General features: G+C 36.8%; 1 protein-coding gene across 7 annotated transcripts in view; it reads right to left on the reverse strand.

Moving 5' to 3' along the window:
* The window catches only part of LOC141438656 (uncharacterized), an 81,267-nt gene that overhangs the window by 60,402 nt on the left and 3,402 nt on the right, over positions 1 to 17,463 (reverse strand). For all 7 annotated transcript variants that reach the window (XM_074102532.1, XM_074102535.1, XM_074102533.1 and 4 more), the window contains exon 2: positions 1,022 to 1,123. In XM_074102532.1, the coding sequence (XP_073958633.1) occupies positions 1,022 to 1,123 (102 nt within the window). The remainder of the gene's footprint in view (positions 1 to 1,021; positions 1,124 to 17,463) is intronic.

The raw sequence follows: 17,463 nt of genomic DNA on the forward strand, positions 1-17,463 counted from the left end.
TATTATATCACCCGTGACCTTCTGCATATAATCAGACAAGGTCACCGTCACCGCTCCCAATCGGGTCATAATAGAAGTAAAAAGGGTAGTGGGAACCCAAATATAGAATTTTGACATTGTTCCTACAAATCTACGGTAAGATCAGGATGCTTCAGCTGTATAGATATTTATACCCTCGGCTGAACCATTTGTACAGTCACCAGCATTAATATCTGCCACAGCGTGCAAAAATATCTGACACGTCCTTCCGGCCCTAGAAATAGAGTCGTATCAGATACTTATGCACACTTGTTGTGTCAGATATTGGTGCTGGTGAGTTAAAAAAGTACATTCAGCCGTTATTCGCAGAAAATTTGTTCTATATAAAGTACGCAAGGACGACGATATAGATTAAAGATTCGTCACCGCATGCATAAATCGCGGGGATCGCGTGTCCGGCGCACGTTTGACGCCGGCGCCGGTAACACCGGTGGCATGAGACCGTCTTGGAATTGTGGAATATTTTCGCAAAATTAAGTTGGCGAAAGCAAATATGGATGACAGAGGCAGCACACATTTTGTTTTAGGCGGCCTGCAATCAGCGGCACTAGACGTAGGTTGAGGCTGAGAGCCCGTGCCGTGTAGTGAGACATATATAGGCCGAGATGATAAAGAAGATATGATGAAGGTTGACGTAGACCCGTGAGGGATATACATACGTGAAAAAACACATTGGAAATCAGTTTGCAAAAATTTTAAGCAGGGAATCAATTTAAAACTGACAAAAACAGCATTTGACAGATCATAACATACGCAACATAGACCTGCCAACATAGTGTGGAAAGGAGCATGCTCAACATCATACTAAGAAGCAGTATAAAAGTAGAAGCAACTCTCAAGCAAACTGGAGTTACAGGTGTGACGTCCCCATGATCCCAGTCTTAGTATTAAAACTAAAATAGAAGTGGACAGGCCACATGATACGGAACAAAGTATATATGGTTTGAAAGAATAAAGATGTAATAATTTTATGAATACTTACAGCATTGCTAACGTTGATGTCCACCCCTTGTTCCAGAAGGCTGATGATCTTTTCGATCTGTCCGGCGCGCGCGGCGCGGAGGAATGCGGTGCTGGCGTCCGCCTGTAATGAAACACATTGCAAATAATTGATTGATTCAGGCATTAATTTGCAAAGTTTCATGTCAATGAACAACCTCTTAGCTTGGTTCTTCACTAACAGAAACGCTAACGGAGGAGCATATGCACATTATAGTGCTGACGGGAATTGAGCGAAGACGGGGATGTTCATAAACCGCGTGATGTTTTTATGGCCATTTGCTACCTGGCTCAAAACTCTGAACTGATTATTGGAACTATTGAGACTGTTGGCAATACTAAATAAATGCATTTAGAGTAAATTATATAAGTAAATACTTTAATGAAAAGGCATCTCCCCACTAGTGATTTTTCCCTTCATTTTTTTGGCAAATGACCCAAACAAGATTAATCTACGATTAAAAAAAGTTTCACTTTGACAACAAATAACATACGAGGAAAATTACATTATAAAGCTCAAAGTGAGCTCCCTATGTCAAATATTTGAAACCGAAATACAAAATTTAAATAAAAGACAGCTTCTAGATTATGTCCCTCCAAAATTCAGGTGTAAAGGTAAAAGTAAACATTCCTTTGAACTTGAAGCTGATGTACAAAGTCGTTTAAATACACCCTTAACTATTTACTTAACTCATATTGTCTTGAACCTTTGGCCGAAAAAGGGTAAACATAATGAAATTCAGCCCTAAAACTTAGCATTTTTAAAGGACACATGTGAAAGTCACCCACGTATAGTAAGAGCCCTCAAAGTGATCTCATACATAATTTAGGGCGCTAACACCGTGGGGTTGAAACAAATGGCTGCTGATTTCTTGTTAATTGCTAAGTATTGGGGGAAATCGGGCAACTTAAAATTGAAACGGTCTGCGTGAGACATATAAACCGTCTGTAGCAAGAAATAACGATCTTTCTTTCTTTAACAATAAGCAACCGTTTTTAATGACTCGCGGTTGTGGGATGTGGACCCTGAAAATCTTTTAATCTTTTAATCGGGAGTATTCGGGAGCTCATTAAAAAGTCTAAGCTTAACTACTGACGGTATACTCGTATTATGTAGTATTCATAATCAGGATAAAATAGGTTAAGGTCCATTAGTCCTAAATGTACGAGTAATACGATGATTTTAATTAATCGTCTTCTAAGCACTTTAACAAGCGCTAAATGACTGAAAAGTGACGCGCGGCAAAGCATCATTAAAATCACATTTGTCTGCCCCATCTCCCTGCTCACGAATCTGTGTAAAGCGTGGGTTGCATCAATTATGCTGTACTTTATTTTTGCGGCAAGCGGATTATTACATTTTACTTTTTTATAGTTTTTGGACACAATGTCATCTACGTATAAGACGTGAATACTAGTTTTCAAACATTATTGCTCCATGGTCTAACTTATTTCGTGTAAAGTTCAATAGACATAATTGATCAAATTAAAGCAATTATAAGTGGATTTTGACTAATTGTATCCATTGATTTTATAACAAATTAACGAATACCATTGCTCTAATTTACAAGCTTTTTAATTTTATCCTATAATATTTAATCCAGTTTAATGACAATTTAATATATACAGTATCATTGGTTTACAACAATTTTTTGATTCAAAATTTGAAATTTCTAATTAAAAATCGTAAAAGGCACTAGCTACAGAGTCTCAACCACTTGTGCATGCATGCACACATAGCGGGTGCATGCACTGCACGCGAGCAATTATGTCCCCTGTTCGGGGGTCGCTACCCTCGGCACCGTAGGGTGTGATTTGGTGAATGCGTTCTTGTTTTATATTTATTTATTCGACGATTTCACTGAGGGCGTCGTTAAATTGGGGTAATTGAAATTGATTTGTAGGATATACACCAAATAAGTAAAGGTTGATGTTATTTGAATAAGAGGAATTTGCCATCTAAATTTTCTAATGGCCTTTTTTAGTTTTGCTTGTTAATAATGTTGTAGGAAGCCGTGGTGGCCTAGTGGTTTGACCTATTGCCTCTGAAACAGAGGATCGTGGGTTTAAACCCCAGCTCGCACCTCTGAGTTTTTCCACGCGAGAAATTTACCACGAGCTTTACGGTGAAGGATAAAATCGTTAGGAAACCTCCACAAACCTGCCAAGCAATTCAATGGTGCGTGTGAAGTTCCCAACCCGCATTGCGCCCGCGTGGGAACTACGGCCCAAGCCCTTACATTCTGAGAGGAGGCCTGTGCCCAGCAGTGGGACGTATATAGGCTGGGATGATGAAGATGAATGATGTAGCTTTCAGTTTCGTATTTAAATCACCCGAAATTTCTGCCAACGGTGAAAGATAAATATTATGCTTTGGCTTAAGGACATAAATTGCCCTTTAGTAATCTCGTTTTGGAAATATGGTAGTTTTACAACTTAATCTGCGTCTGAAACAAGTTAATTAAATAATGGTTTTCACGAAAGCACAAAATAGTCGTTTTCATAGTCTTATACATATTTTAGTATGCTCTCATAGCAATCCGATGTTTATTCGTTCCATTTCCTCTAACATTAGATCACTCGTGCCAGTAAAGGACAACAAGCGTGTCTCCAAAGAGAGACGTCAAATCATATAATTTGAACTCACCAGTGCCATTAACAACTCCACACAGAGGTGGCATCTGGGAGAGAGCCATGAAAGTGGTAAAATGGTTCGTTCAGGACAATAAAAGGAACGTTGGTAACTTTTTCGCTTTCCTTTACGACTAAAACTCTGTTTGATGTGTATGTCAATAGCCGGGTAGAGGGACCGTCTCGCAAAACACCGGCTTTTGGTTTAAAAAGACTAAACTAAAATAAAACAGAGGCACGCAAAATAGTGTCTGACAGAACGGCCACTAAAATGGCTTCATCTGTCAGGTAGGGAAGAATGTCATGAAAACAACTTTATCAGAATGCTGGCAAGTTCAGACACCCCAGACAGATAACCTCACTCATCAAAGTCAATGCATTCAAAAGATATTTCGTTCATTAAAAAAGTATTTCGATACAAATTGCCGTAACCAAACAACGTATAGGGTACTTCCGTTTTTCCTAGAAACTAGAACACCTTAATTTTATTACGTCTGTCTGGTTATGTCAGTAATTATCTTAAAGGACTCCACACTAAGAAGAGTTAGGATATTCGTAGATACCAACAAATATAATGAACCCTCGGTGCGCGAGTCTGACTCACACTTAGCCACATTTTTTAAATTTAAGTGTCGACTACGATTATGATAATGTGTTAAAATATTTTAAGTAAGTAATTTAGTTGATTCCGTACCTAAATAGGCTAAGATAGGCAAAGCAACTCTCAAATTGTAATCTAAAAACGTAAAGTATGCAAAGTAGAAACATCCCATTTACCAAGACTCATCACAAGCCTCAGACTGCCGCAAAATCTTTATCATCGTACTTAAATTCAATGACATAGATGACATGCCGCAATAAATAAACGGGGGATGGCGATCGTAAAGTATCGATAGCTACCCTCACTGGGTAGGTATAGCAGGATCTAGTCGAGACGATGGGCGAGTGACGTCAGCTAGGGGAGGCATTGCCACCGATTGCTATTTAGAAATCGATTCCAAATTTGGTGGAGTCGGAATGTTGGTACGACATATATGTGCGATTTTAGAGTAGCGTCAGTCGTTTCTCCGAACCAATAAAAAAGGGAAGTAACTACTTTTAAACATAATAATAATGGATAGGAACAAACAGAGACGATAGGTGAATGACATCATCAAGGGGCGACATTGGTGCCGATGACTTCATAACTATTTGGTGAGCTATCCGCAAATGTAGCAACTGACTGCCTTCATAAAAGGATAGAAACAAAATTTAACACAAGTTTCTGGCAAAAACAAAAAGGCAATTATCAAAGTTAAAGATAACAAAACAATCAATAATCAACACGTTTATTCTGTAAGCAGACCGCAAAGGGTTCTTTTACGTCACATTTTTATACTACCAGCGCTTTTGGAAAGACCATTGCCTAGACGACTGCGCCGCAAGAAACTTGAAATTATACAGCTAATTATGTTTATATCATCTTGATCCTTTGGCCCTACGCAGAGACGTTAGTTCCCTCTGCGTTTTTTATAGGATCTACAATGGGGATTGTTCCGACGAACTCTTCAATCTTATCCCAGCTGCTAAGTTCCATCACCGTAGCCCTCGGCATAAGGGCTTTCACCCGCACTATCTCTATGATTGGTGATCTTCCACTGTGCGGTTTAAACGTTCCTTTCTAACTCGCACGTGTAAAATATGGAATGGACTCGCTGCTGGGGTTTTTCCATCTAGCTATGATTTGGGTATCTTCAAAAGGCGAGTGTATCGCCTATTGCAAGGCTATGGTGTCCATGGGCGGCAGGATCACTTACCATCAGGTGACCCGCCTGCTCGTTTGCCAGCTTTTCGATAAAAAAACAACCTTCAGTTGATTGGATACTTGTGTACAACTTGTGTTAATGTAACGAAATGATACGTTAAATAAAGCGTGATTTCAGCGGACAAAGACCTCCTGCTGAGACGAATGAGAGAAAATATTTCCCTCTTGCTAACAACGTTACGTACGTACGTTACGTTACTGGCGCTAAAATTCACTACTACTATGAAATAATAAAGTAATGATTTGTTAGAATCATTTTTCGAAGATACTTTAATGGGCACATGAATTTAATGATATTCAAATTAGCTCCTTGTTATTTGTTTTTCGACTAAAATATTTAAAACTGTTGTTGCGACTTTTTCATTTGAAGTATTCGTTTCGGAGCTACACATTTTCCAGGATAAAAACTATCCTATGGCCTTCTCAGGGTTTCAAACTATCTACATACCAAATTTCATCACGATTGGTTGAATACTTTGAGGGTAAAAGCGTAACAAATATACCCACATTCGTCTATGTATAAACAAATAAATCACACTATGGATTTACTCGTAGACTAGAAAAACAATCATCCCCAATTAATGTGTAGGGAAGGTACCTCAAAAATCCTTGCAGGACTACATAACCCTAAAAAACGAGCGAGAATTGACAGTAATAGGTGAAAAAGTTAATTACAAATGCATGACATGTCTATTCCTCTTTATACAGGGTAGGTATCTCTGACCACGGGGCTTTAAATCCAGGGTTCGATTCTACTCGCATAGCTGAGCTACTTTTGTTCTGCTACTTTTCAAAAATATGACCACTGTTAATTTCTTTTTTTTTTCATACAAATTAAATGTAATTTTCAATGTATGCGATACAATACTAAATTGACGGCACATTGTAAATGTTTATCTTAGAGATGTCAAATAAATGACAAAAAATATTTCAAGGCCCCCGTACCGACAGTGATAATACCGCTATGTCCGATACACTGATTTAACAATTAAACTTTGAGGAACAATAAATGATTTAAATTTAAGTTTTTTTTAAATATTACAAAACAAAAGTAGCTTTAAAGCCCCATGGTCAGAGACTCCCTGTATGTACAATTGTACATATTATGTATGTTCTTCTTCTGTGGTTGAAAATATCAAAGTGTTTACGTTGTTTTACACGTGCCTGTCTCGACAAATAAGTTCGCAAAGAGAATAAGATGCACCCGGATGATGCCCGGAAGCTTCCAGTGAGAGACAAAGGCTGTCTGAAGCCAGACATCTTTGTCACTCTGGCAGTGAGAGTTTTTCAACAGATTTCATGGATATTTATGTAGACGACTGCGCTGTTCGTAAGTTGGAATTTATAAAGTAAATTTGTTTAAAGTAGTCGTTAGAGATTTTACGGCTTAAAATATGATTTCGGAATTTCTGTAAAGCTGTATATTGTGACGGATTTTTTAATAAGTTTTTTTCCTGTATCCAAACTATGTAGAAAAAAAATTGGAGTCAATTCAATAACTTGAAGTGGTAAATATACTATTACACGTTGAATTTTGCAAGTTAAATGAAAGCTTGAAAAAAATGCTTAAAACTTGAAGCAAAATTCAACGAATACATCTAAGTAACATTTTGTAAAAAGATAAAAGAATACTAAAAGATTAAATCGTTTCTTTAATTTTATACCATTCGGTATTTAGACCAAGCTTTGGTTGCAAAAACCAAAAGAACAATAGAAGATACCTATCCATTTTCTCTTAGCGGTGGAAAATTTGAATATAAGGGTGCATAATCGAATCATTTGTTTATCTTCTTTTACATTACGGTTTTAATCAACCCGATGGAATAAATTTAGAAAGGAATCTTTTTAATAATGTAACTAATGCAAATTTGGAGGGATTCTCCTAGAATACATTTCGTAGAATGAGATTGAACATCTTCACGGAAATCGAATGAAGTTTTGAGGTTCAGAAAGACAAAGAAATAAGAAGAAATGTACGAATGGTGAAAGGAAATAAGTAAAAATGTTGTTAGATTCACAGACGATTTTTGCTTCGCTGAACATAATTGAATTTGAAATAAGCATAATTTTGGATGTATAATTTTTCCGTGTATTATTAACAATGCGCTAAAGAATTCAATAATATGTAGGTACGTTAATAGAAAGTTTCATTCAATCGTCGTTGATTCTGTGACACTATTTTCTCTTCAAACCCTTCGGCAGCCATCTTTAAACAGCGTACCAAACCAAGAAAAGGAAATTCATAAATCACAATATAATACGCCACAACAGGGTACATTTTGTAAACTGTGAAATCCCTTATCTCACCGAGCCTGAAGGTTTGGATGGGTAAACATTTCAGCGACGATATTTTCGGGATGGAATATGATAATCCCTATAGGATGATTAAATTCTGAGCTTAAGGTATTAGCAAGTTGATTGAAAGCTGACAAGGAGTAGGTATTTTCGTATATAGTGGATAACTCGGGAGATTTAATGTGAAAAAGGTCGCTATTCGTACTGCAATCAATGTAGACGTTAGGAATGACGGTTGGCTTTCGTTTTAGAATTCATTAACCCCCGACGCAAAAAGAGGGGTGTTATACCGCTATCTGTGTCTGTGTGTCTGTCTGTGGCACCGTAGCTCTTAGACGGGTGGACCGATTTGAATGCGGTTTTTTTTATTTGAAAGCAGGTTTTCTAGCGATGGTAGACATGTATAACCTATATATAGATATTATAGGGTTCATACGACACAACAATGACACAACAAGAATTAAGTCATGATAATAAGTTATTATGTATAGCAATATATTAAAACCGTGGTGGCCTAGTGGTTTGAACTATCGCCTCTCAAGCAGAGGGTCGTGGGTTCAAGCCCCGGCTCGCACCTCTGAGTTTTTCGAAATTCATGTGCGAAATTACATTTGAAATTTACGACGAGCTTTGCGGTGAAGGAAAACATCGTGAGGAAACCTGCACAAACCTGCGAAGCAATTCAATGGTGCATGTGAAGTTCCCAATCCGCACTGGGCCCGCGTGGGAGCTATGGCGCAAGCCCTCTTGTTCTGAGAGGAGGCCTGTGCCCAGCAGTGGGACGTATATAGGCTGGGATGGATGGGATGGAATAAGTTATTTAGGTAGGTACTAATGTGTCCGGTAAATAGGAAATAAATATCTGAAGTCAATATAAATCTTCCAATGTAACCAATAACAAGTGACAATAAAGAAATAATATCTGTCGCGAGCTATAAACGGCTAGAAATAGGTCAGAGCTGTAAGCGCCAGAAATAGAATTAAATCAATACAACTCCCACTACCCTAGACTTTCCTGAGACAGGTAATACCTAACTATGGTTATTGAAAATGATAACAGAGAGATGGAATTCTCTTATCCTTAAAATAAACATACCTGCACGTAAAACGAAAGAAGTGATGGATTGCGTTTTTGCAGGTAGTTAACGTATTTTTAATACTTAAATATAAGTACTTATATAATTTACAAAATAAAACGGTCCAACTCGAGATTACACGCCAAAAACGGTCCGTCATCTTATCCTTGTTTTTTTAATCTTAAATTATCTTTTCACCTGCTGCCTCAATTTAATTTACTTTTTTTTCTAGACGATGATATCTTATTTCATCTGATCATTAATTTTCCGCCAAACAATTAGAGGGAAATATTCTCCTATAATTTGTCTATTTATATACGTCAGGGAATCTCTACTTAATAATACAATAGACACGTGTTAGTTCAGAAGTCGTTTAGAACCCCTAACATGATTTGCGTTTTTACATCTTTTATGTGCTTAACTATAGTAGTCACCCCTAAAATCAGTGGTCAGTTGTTTATGGAAAGCAATTCAAAAAACTAACGGTTAAAAAACGATATTTTGTTTTTGTTTTTTTAAACGGATGATGAAGCATAAATTTTGACTTGATAGTTTTACTAAATTCAATAATAGGTTGGAACATAAACTTTATTTAAAATAACTTACATTAACGAGATACAAAACTTAAAATAAAACAAATGAAGTAGAAATCATCAATGCCGGTTGAAAAATAACTAAGAAAATACATACAGTCGAACATAGAACCTCCTCCTTTTATCTATAGTTCATCGTGTCATATTATCACACCCTACAGTCACAGTGCTAAAAAGTGTCGCATGGTGTGACGTCACGTGGAACTTTAACTGGCTATATCTTCATATTTTTAGGGTTCCGTACCTCAAAAGATAAAACAGAACCCTTACGAGTATAATATCACTTTGTTGTCTGTCTGTCAAGACCTTTTTTCTCAGGTACGCGTGGAGGCTACTGTCTCTTGGTGCTGTGCAAAAAACCAAACTTCTAAGCCAACGCAATCAAAAGATGCAGCCGTTTATGCTGCAAATTTTTGACACTCGCAAGGGGATCAAAACCTACAGGGTACTTTCCGTGAACTCAGAATCTTGAAATTTGGTACGAACGTCTTATAGCACAGATAAAGAAAAAATTGCGATATAATAAAAATATTTTTACGTAACTCTCGGTGCGCGAGTCCGACTCGCACTTGGCCGGTTTTTTTTGTTTAATTGTCTTAATTAATTAAAAAATATGTGTTCAATATTTTCTGACCATCTAATTGACTGACTAATTAGAATTGATTGATAGTACAATGAATAGTTAATTCAATAAAGATTTATTTATTTAAGCACTACCCTTGACCTTTATCCCCAATCGTCTGAGTTATATGGAAGCCTTATATTATAACCCGCTATTTCGTGCGACTACCGCTTTCAGCTTGACTCAAGTCACTTAGTAGATTTTTAACTACGGAATTATCATGAATTGATAACAGATTTTTTTATCAAATCTGGCTTATACCATCTCTTATTATTTGTGTTTTTTGTTGAAATCTCGTATTTTTATCGCTTAGATTCTATTTCATCTCCATTTACAATATGAAAAAAGTTCAGACTAACTGTAGAGATTTCACAGCATTTTTTTTTCAATGGTTTTTATACTGCTATTAAGATTCAACATCAACTAAAACAGATCACATTGTGGCCCAGGGCAGACTTTGTCCAATAAGTCCTATTGGGTAAAGTCAGATAAAGAAAGAAGAAAACAAAGTGCAAAAGAGTCATCTGTAAATAGCTTGAGCTACTGGACAAAGCAATGCAAATGCAATGTGAAGCAAATTCAAACCATAGAATATTAGATTATCTTCTGGATGCAGAAGTAGTCAATATTATTTGTCAGCCAGTAAACTCATATGGTTATCTTCGAGCGATGTGGCCCGCCTATTGCCACTTGAACTTGCATACTCTTCGAACAGCTTGAAATTATCGATACATACAAATGGCATAAGAATTGCAAAAATGGCAGTAAAAACCTTCTCACCGGGACAGTAAAGCGCCTAAATAATTGGATTAAAAACCCCTAATTTAATTAATGTGCCAGAAACAGAAAGGCTTGCTGCGAGGCGTGGTGTGTCACGGCCATTCATTAATTGAGACGTGGCATGTGAAAATGTGCGACAAAAAGATGATTTGATTTTGTTTTCGAGAGAGAGAAAGAAACCCTTAGGTACACACTAGTGTTGTTGGCGACAGACAACCTATTTTATAGCCTTACACTTTTGTCTTTTCATCTTCGCGCGCGAATCATAATACAGCAGAAGAATTTCAGCCCTTTGTTTAAATTTCCGTGTATATTCCCAAATCGTGGTCTTCATTGATGTCGCATTAAAAAACAACCACGCCAAATTTCATAATCTAAATCTCGTCAAAAAAGTCAAAGTATTTATTGTGCGTTACAGGTAACATTACACAGGTGTTACAGGTGTTCGTGGTTGAGATTTCTATATTATATACCGTATCCGTAAGAATATCGGGTTAAAAAGTAGCCTATGTGTTACTCCAGACATCCAGCTATCTATGTACAACCATTTCAGCTAAATCCATCCAGCCATTTTAGCGTGAAAGCATAACAAACATTCGACCATGACAATTAACAGAGTCGGATTTACAATTTGGCCATTTTAGGATTATTACGTCCAAGTCAATATAAAACAGTAATTGCAGATCCGACTCTGTTAATTGTCACGGTCACTCACAAGCCTTCACACTTATAATTATAAGGTATATTTGAGAGGAAGGGGAAGAATAATAGTACCTAGAAGTAGCAATAGGCATAATATAATTAGTTAAGGTGATGGCACCAGTGATGGACAGAAACCAATAAAAGTTTTTTTCCGGTAACCCTAATTTTATAAAAAAATCGGCCAAGAGCGTGTCGAACACGCCCGAAGTAGATTTTTTTCAAAATTTTCCACCCACTGGTTTAGATTTTAGAGGGGGGGGGACGCTCGATTTTAATGAAAATTTGCGCTTTAAAGTTGAATATTTCGCAAACAAATCACTGAATCGAAAAATCGTCTTAGCAAACCCCTAATGGTTTTAAACCAACGATACCCCACTATAGGGTAGGATGAGAAAAAAAGCACCCCCACTTTACGTCTATGGGATGTACCCTAAAAAAATTTTTTCAATTTTTATTGTACCATTTTGTCGGCATAGTTCTTATATATATGTGTATCTCAAAATTACACCTTTCTAGCATTGATAGTCCCTGAGCAAAGCCGCGGACAGACAGACAGACAAACATACATGGCGAAACTATAAAGGTTCTGTTTTCGCCATTTTGGCTCCGAAACCCTAAAAATGGACACAACTTTTTTTTAAATAATAACACTAATGTTCAGATAACTGATGAACATAACTAGTAAAGTTAATGAATGATGTAAGGCATTGAATCGTTGCTGTCCATTATGAATTAATGAATGAAAAAGTTTATTCGACACACACATGATACACACAAAAATTACAAATGCAGTAGAAATACAAACTATTAGCATAGTAAAAGAGAACAAGAAGGTTCACTACGAACAAAAGTACATCGCGCGGCTTAAATGTGTGCGCGCCGGTTGGCGCCAGTACGCAAACACCCGCCGCACGCACACACTGATAATTTAAGGAGGATTAAGTTTACTTTAGTCAAGGCTGCGCTGGCGTCGGGGTCGTACGTTTCGATTTTAGCTCGCTCGTCTTGCGAGTGATGATCATTTTACGTTCGCGTACTCGTACTTACGTATTTTTTGTATTGGGTTTAGTTGTAAATTAGTAGTATTATAAGTATAGTGTGATAGTTTCGTGCAAGGACACATAAAAATAATAGATACCTACCTACCTATAAAAAATATACTCGTAGTAGTATTATGTGTAGGAAACATGAGTAGTATGTACACAGTCGCCATCATCACTTCGGCAAAGAATCTTGTCTCTCTACACACAGATATTAGACAATTTTATGTTAACTTTCATACTAAAATTATTTGCCGGTAGGTAATTAATTAATCTAAAATAGACGTCGACAACCCTAAGCGTCTGCGCCGGAGTAGGCAGTTAAGTCTCCTAAAGGGTCGGAGTGTGCATACTTGTTCTCTTTTACTATGCTATTAGGTATATAAAATATTTATAAAAAAATAATATAACATTTTGTATGTGCGAGCGAAAAGGTCTCGCTTCAACAAAAATGCGTACTCCTGGGATGGAGTCAGCGTCAGCGCTGGTCTTCCAGCGAGACCATTACTGGGTACTACTGTGCTTAACCCATGATTGGTGTTGTCACCCTAATTAGTTTAGTTTTTAACTTATCAGGGTACAATTGTTGTAAAAGTGAGCGCAGTATTCGCTAATATACGTCATTGTTTGGCAAAATTAGTGATGAAACTAAAATGATGTACCTTATTTGAGAATAAATAAATAAAATGATAAATAGAAGCAAAACGGGAACTTTTCGAAGATGTATCATCCATCAGACAAAAAAACAACTAATAAGACGAAGAGGACTATATAAAGCACAGAAGATTAATGGACGTATCGCCGAAGTAGGTACAAAAGAAACTTCTCGAAGTATGCCGCAAAAAACTTAGTGAAAACCTTCGATCATCAATGTGAAAACATAACTTCTCTTTCGGGCCGTTGGGTAAAATATACCTACACTTCATAACTGTTTATCAGAAAATATTGGACAAGTTTTTTTTTCCTTTTGTCAATTAAATAAAAAACCGGCCAAGTGCGAGGCGGACTCGCCCACGAAGGGTTCCGTACCATTATCTATACAACATAAGTCATTAGCAAAAAAACCGTTTGTTGTATGGGAGCCCCCCTTTACAAATAATTGTCAATATTACTTACTGAACACTATTATTATGTATTTTGCTATATGTATTTTCATGTATTTCCCTTTAAATATTTATTTTATTCTGTTTTTAGTACTTGTTGTTATAATTTAAAATAATAATAATTCCTTTTATTGCAGGCATTATACACCCATAAATTTCAAAAGAAAAGAAAGTAATATTAATCTATATGTTATAGCGGCCACATTTATACATCCATCCATCCCAGCCTATATACGTCACACTGCTGGGCACAGGCCTCCTCTCAGAACAAGAGGGCTTGGGCCATAGCTCCCACGCGGGCCCATTGCGGATTGGGAACTTCACACGCACCACTGAATTGCTTCGCAGGTGTCACCTATTGATTTAAAATCCAGACACGAACCAAAGCTCAGAGTCCAGTGCCAATACAACTGATACCAGGTCAACAGAAACCTGACACCACGAGCACTCCTCCTTACCCCGCTAAGCAAACGCCCCTCCTTCAATAGTCCTTTTTATAGAACATCAGCTGTTCTGTAAATAACGCTTATAATCGGCACATAATACTGTAACCAGATACGAGTCAAGGGCGGTGGTAATGGGTCGGCAAATTGCTGCTAAATACGCCAGGGAAGAGGTATGAAATATGTAGCAGAATGTAATAAAGGCATGAAATAATGAACTGGGATATACTTCGCCAGTTTTTTCGCTTCAGGATCACGTTTAGAGGGAGTTATATCGTGGGCGATTATTCGAGCGTTTAAACCACCTCGTTTTTCTGGTCACATTTTTTACGAATTGGCTGTAGATTTTGATGTCGTTTTCGATTATTTGTTAGTGTTCCTGTACTTATTTCTATTTTAACAGAAAAGTGTCCAGAAAAATGAGACGGTTGAAACGTTCGAGTAAACGCGCGTTTAATATTTAAAGGGACAGCGGCAGAGACCACTTGAATAGGCATCAATCGTAATGAAAATTTAAATGTAAAAGTAACTTATGTAACGTTTTAATATTATTATAGTAACTATAAGTCAATGGAACTGCGAAACCTGAATTTTTGTTGACTAGTTAAAATCGTATGACATTTATCATGACAGTTCTTACATTTTTTTTGTTATTCGACTCGATGGAAAACGAGCAAGTGGGTCTCCTGATGGTAAGAGATCACCACCGCCCATAAACATCTCCAACACCAGGGGTATTGCAGATGCGGTGCCAACCTGAAGCCTAAGATGGCATACCTCAAGTGCCAGTAATTTCACCGGTTGTCTTACTCTCCACGCCGAAACACAACAGTGCAACTGCTGCTTCACGGCAGGATTAGCGAGCAAGAGGGTGGTAGCAATCCGGGCGGACCTACATCCGAATAAAACGTTGATTTTAGAGTTGCAAGTAAAAAATAGTCTGTAATGTTTTAAGCTTTATCTGGCATTCAAACATGGTGGTAGAAATCTCTTGAGCCGCCTATAATTTAAGTAAAAAAAAAAATGTAACATTACAATATAGTACAATAATCTTTATTGAACACCAAGCAGTACAGAAAACACAGATATATATAGAAATTTCCCAAGGTAAATAATGGGCAATGTAACATTGAGTTATTCCAACTTGATTTCAAAGAACAAAGCAATATGATTGCCCGAGAAATGAAACCGGAAAGTTCGTTACGGCCTGCCGGGATCCCGGGAGCGTTGGATCGATCAGGCAATTCCGGCAGCGTCCTTGCCCCGGTATCTAACCAGCTGAACACAGCGGTAATAGGGTTAAAAATAAAACCTGTCCCCTAAAAGTGTAAGTGAAATGTATAAATTATATTTAATTCAACGTAAACCTCCGAGGAAGCTGCCAGCTCTTCGGGCCACTGTGACGTCTACTTTATTATTTATTATAATTTTTAGTTTATGTAAGAATTTCAGTCTTAGATATTTTTATGTTGAAAATTTTTCTAAGTAGACTTGTAATCAGTTTTTTTAATAATTCTAACCACTGAGACAAGATTCAACGTTCGTATGTTGTGGTTTGAAAATTTTGAAATTCATTTTTTATTTTTTTTTACATTATTTAAAACAGATGATAGATGATGTAGGTACAGGTTGATTCACAAAAACTGGCACGAATGTATTCAATGAGCGGACGATGGTGTCTATGTGTGCATCATAATGATTAAATGCAGGTTGATTCAATGTGATAATCGTGTTATACTATACGACAAAGTCAAAATATCTTTATTCAATTTAGGCTATAACAAGCACTTACAAATGTCAAAAAAAAACTACCACCGGTTCGGAAAAACCTCTGTTGAGAAGAATCCGCAAGAAACTCAACGAGGTATATATTTTTTTAAACAGACAGAAGTACTTGTTTACAAAATATTAGAAGGCAAGGCCTACATAAGAACGGCACTCACACAGTGACAGTTGACATAACTTTCGTTCACATCATTCGTGCCAACTCTTGCGATTCGGCCTGTTGCTCAACAGATTAACTTGAAGTCAGTCATCAAGCTTAGTTCAGTTGACACCTCAGAATCAACAAATTGCCGTTGCCGGTGAAGCGCTTAATTTTGTTTATAATTGTGTTACAAACTCCTTGAACTCGGGAGGAACTCTAATTTCCTACTTATACTCGAACATCAGAGCAGACAAATTCGATGACAGTTCGTTTCTTCCTTTAATTTATTCGATTACTCGCAAGTCGGAACTTTGTCAGACAGAATTCGAACTGGAAGAACCATGTGCTAGATAACACATTTATCTGTATTATTTTATGCTTGAGTTTTATTTCTTCAAGCCTTTAGGTGTCGTACGCACAAACCAATACAAGGCCTAGGAATTGAATTGAAATTCCGGGCTTTCACAAAAATTATATCGTGAATTTTATTAACGTTGCGTAAAAAATCCTTGCCAACTTGTTTCTTATCCTAGTGGTTGTCATTTAATGCGCTAAGTACATTAGAAAAGTTTATCTGGAAGTGTTTTCTTGAATTTTCAAATTTTATCGAAACTTTCTTAATTTTATTTTTCATAAGAACCTTCTAAAAAGTATTAGAAAATTTTAAAAAACAAGATGGATGACATTTGTAAGGATGTTCTCAAGTATTGGTGTGACCAAAGGAAATAAGGATTAATTTGTATAATACTCGTCATATACCTATGTGTAAATAGATAGATAGACTTACCCCGTGTTTCATCAACCATTGATTTAATTTATCTGACGGATAAATGGGATGCCGTCTCTGTTTTTTTTTGTTCAAATAGACGGAGACGGCATCACATTTATCCGTCAAATAAAATTAACCAATGGGTGGTGAAACGGCCCCTAAGTATAATACACCTGTACCACTAATGACCTATGTTCGCAAATAAATAAATTATATTGATTGATTGATAATAGCAATGAGAAAAGACAATAATAAGCATATATTACAACACAGTACTAGGTAATTTAGTTTTAGTTAAAATGTTACTCAGGAATATCTAATTTGACAAAACAATCGTTTCAAAGTCAATTTTTACCCGACTGCAAGGAGAGGTATTGTTGTACATTTTACCTTGAATTCCCCTGATTATTTTCTGTATTTATTGTTTATTCTCGTAGCGCGAAGGACAAATAACAAGTGACATATTGTACACGATAACAATCGAAGTAATTAGTAACTAATTTCGTTTTGTTTTTAGAATACGCACGCACACTCAAAAATGTTACTAAAAAAAATGTATTTTTCAAGAGTCTAATTTGTTAACATATAATTAATGACGGTGTAGACATACGAAGACTATTAGTCACATTCGTTTCATAAC

Source organism: Choristoneura fumiferana, chromosome 19 (genome assembly GCF_025370935.1).
Source record: "Choristoneura fumiferana chromosome 19, NRCan_CFum_1, whole genome shotgun sequence".
Classification (NCBI taxonomy): domain Eukaryota; kingdom Metazoa; phylum Arthropoda; class Insecta; order Lepidoptera; family Tortricidae; genus Choristoneura; species Choristoneura fumiferana.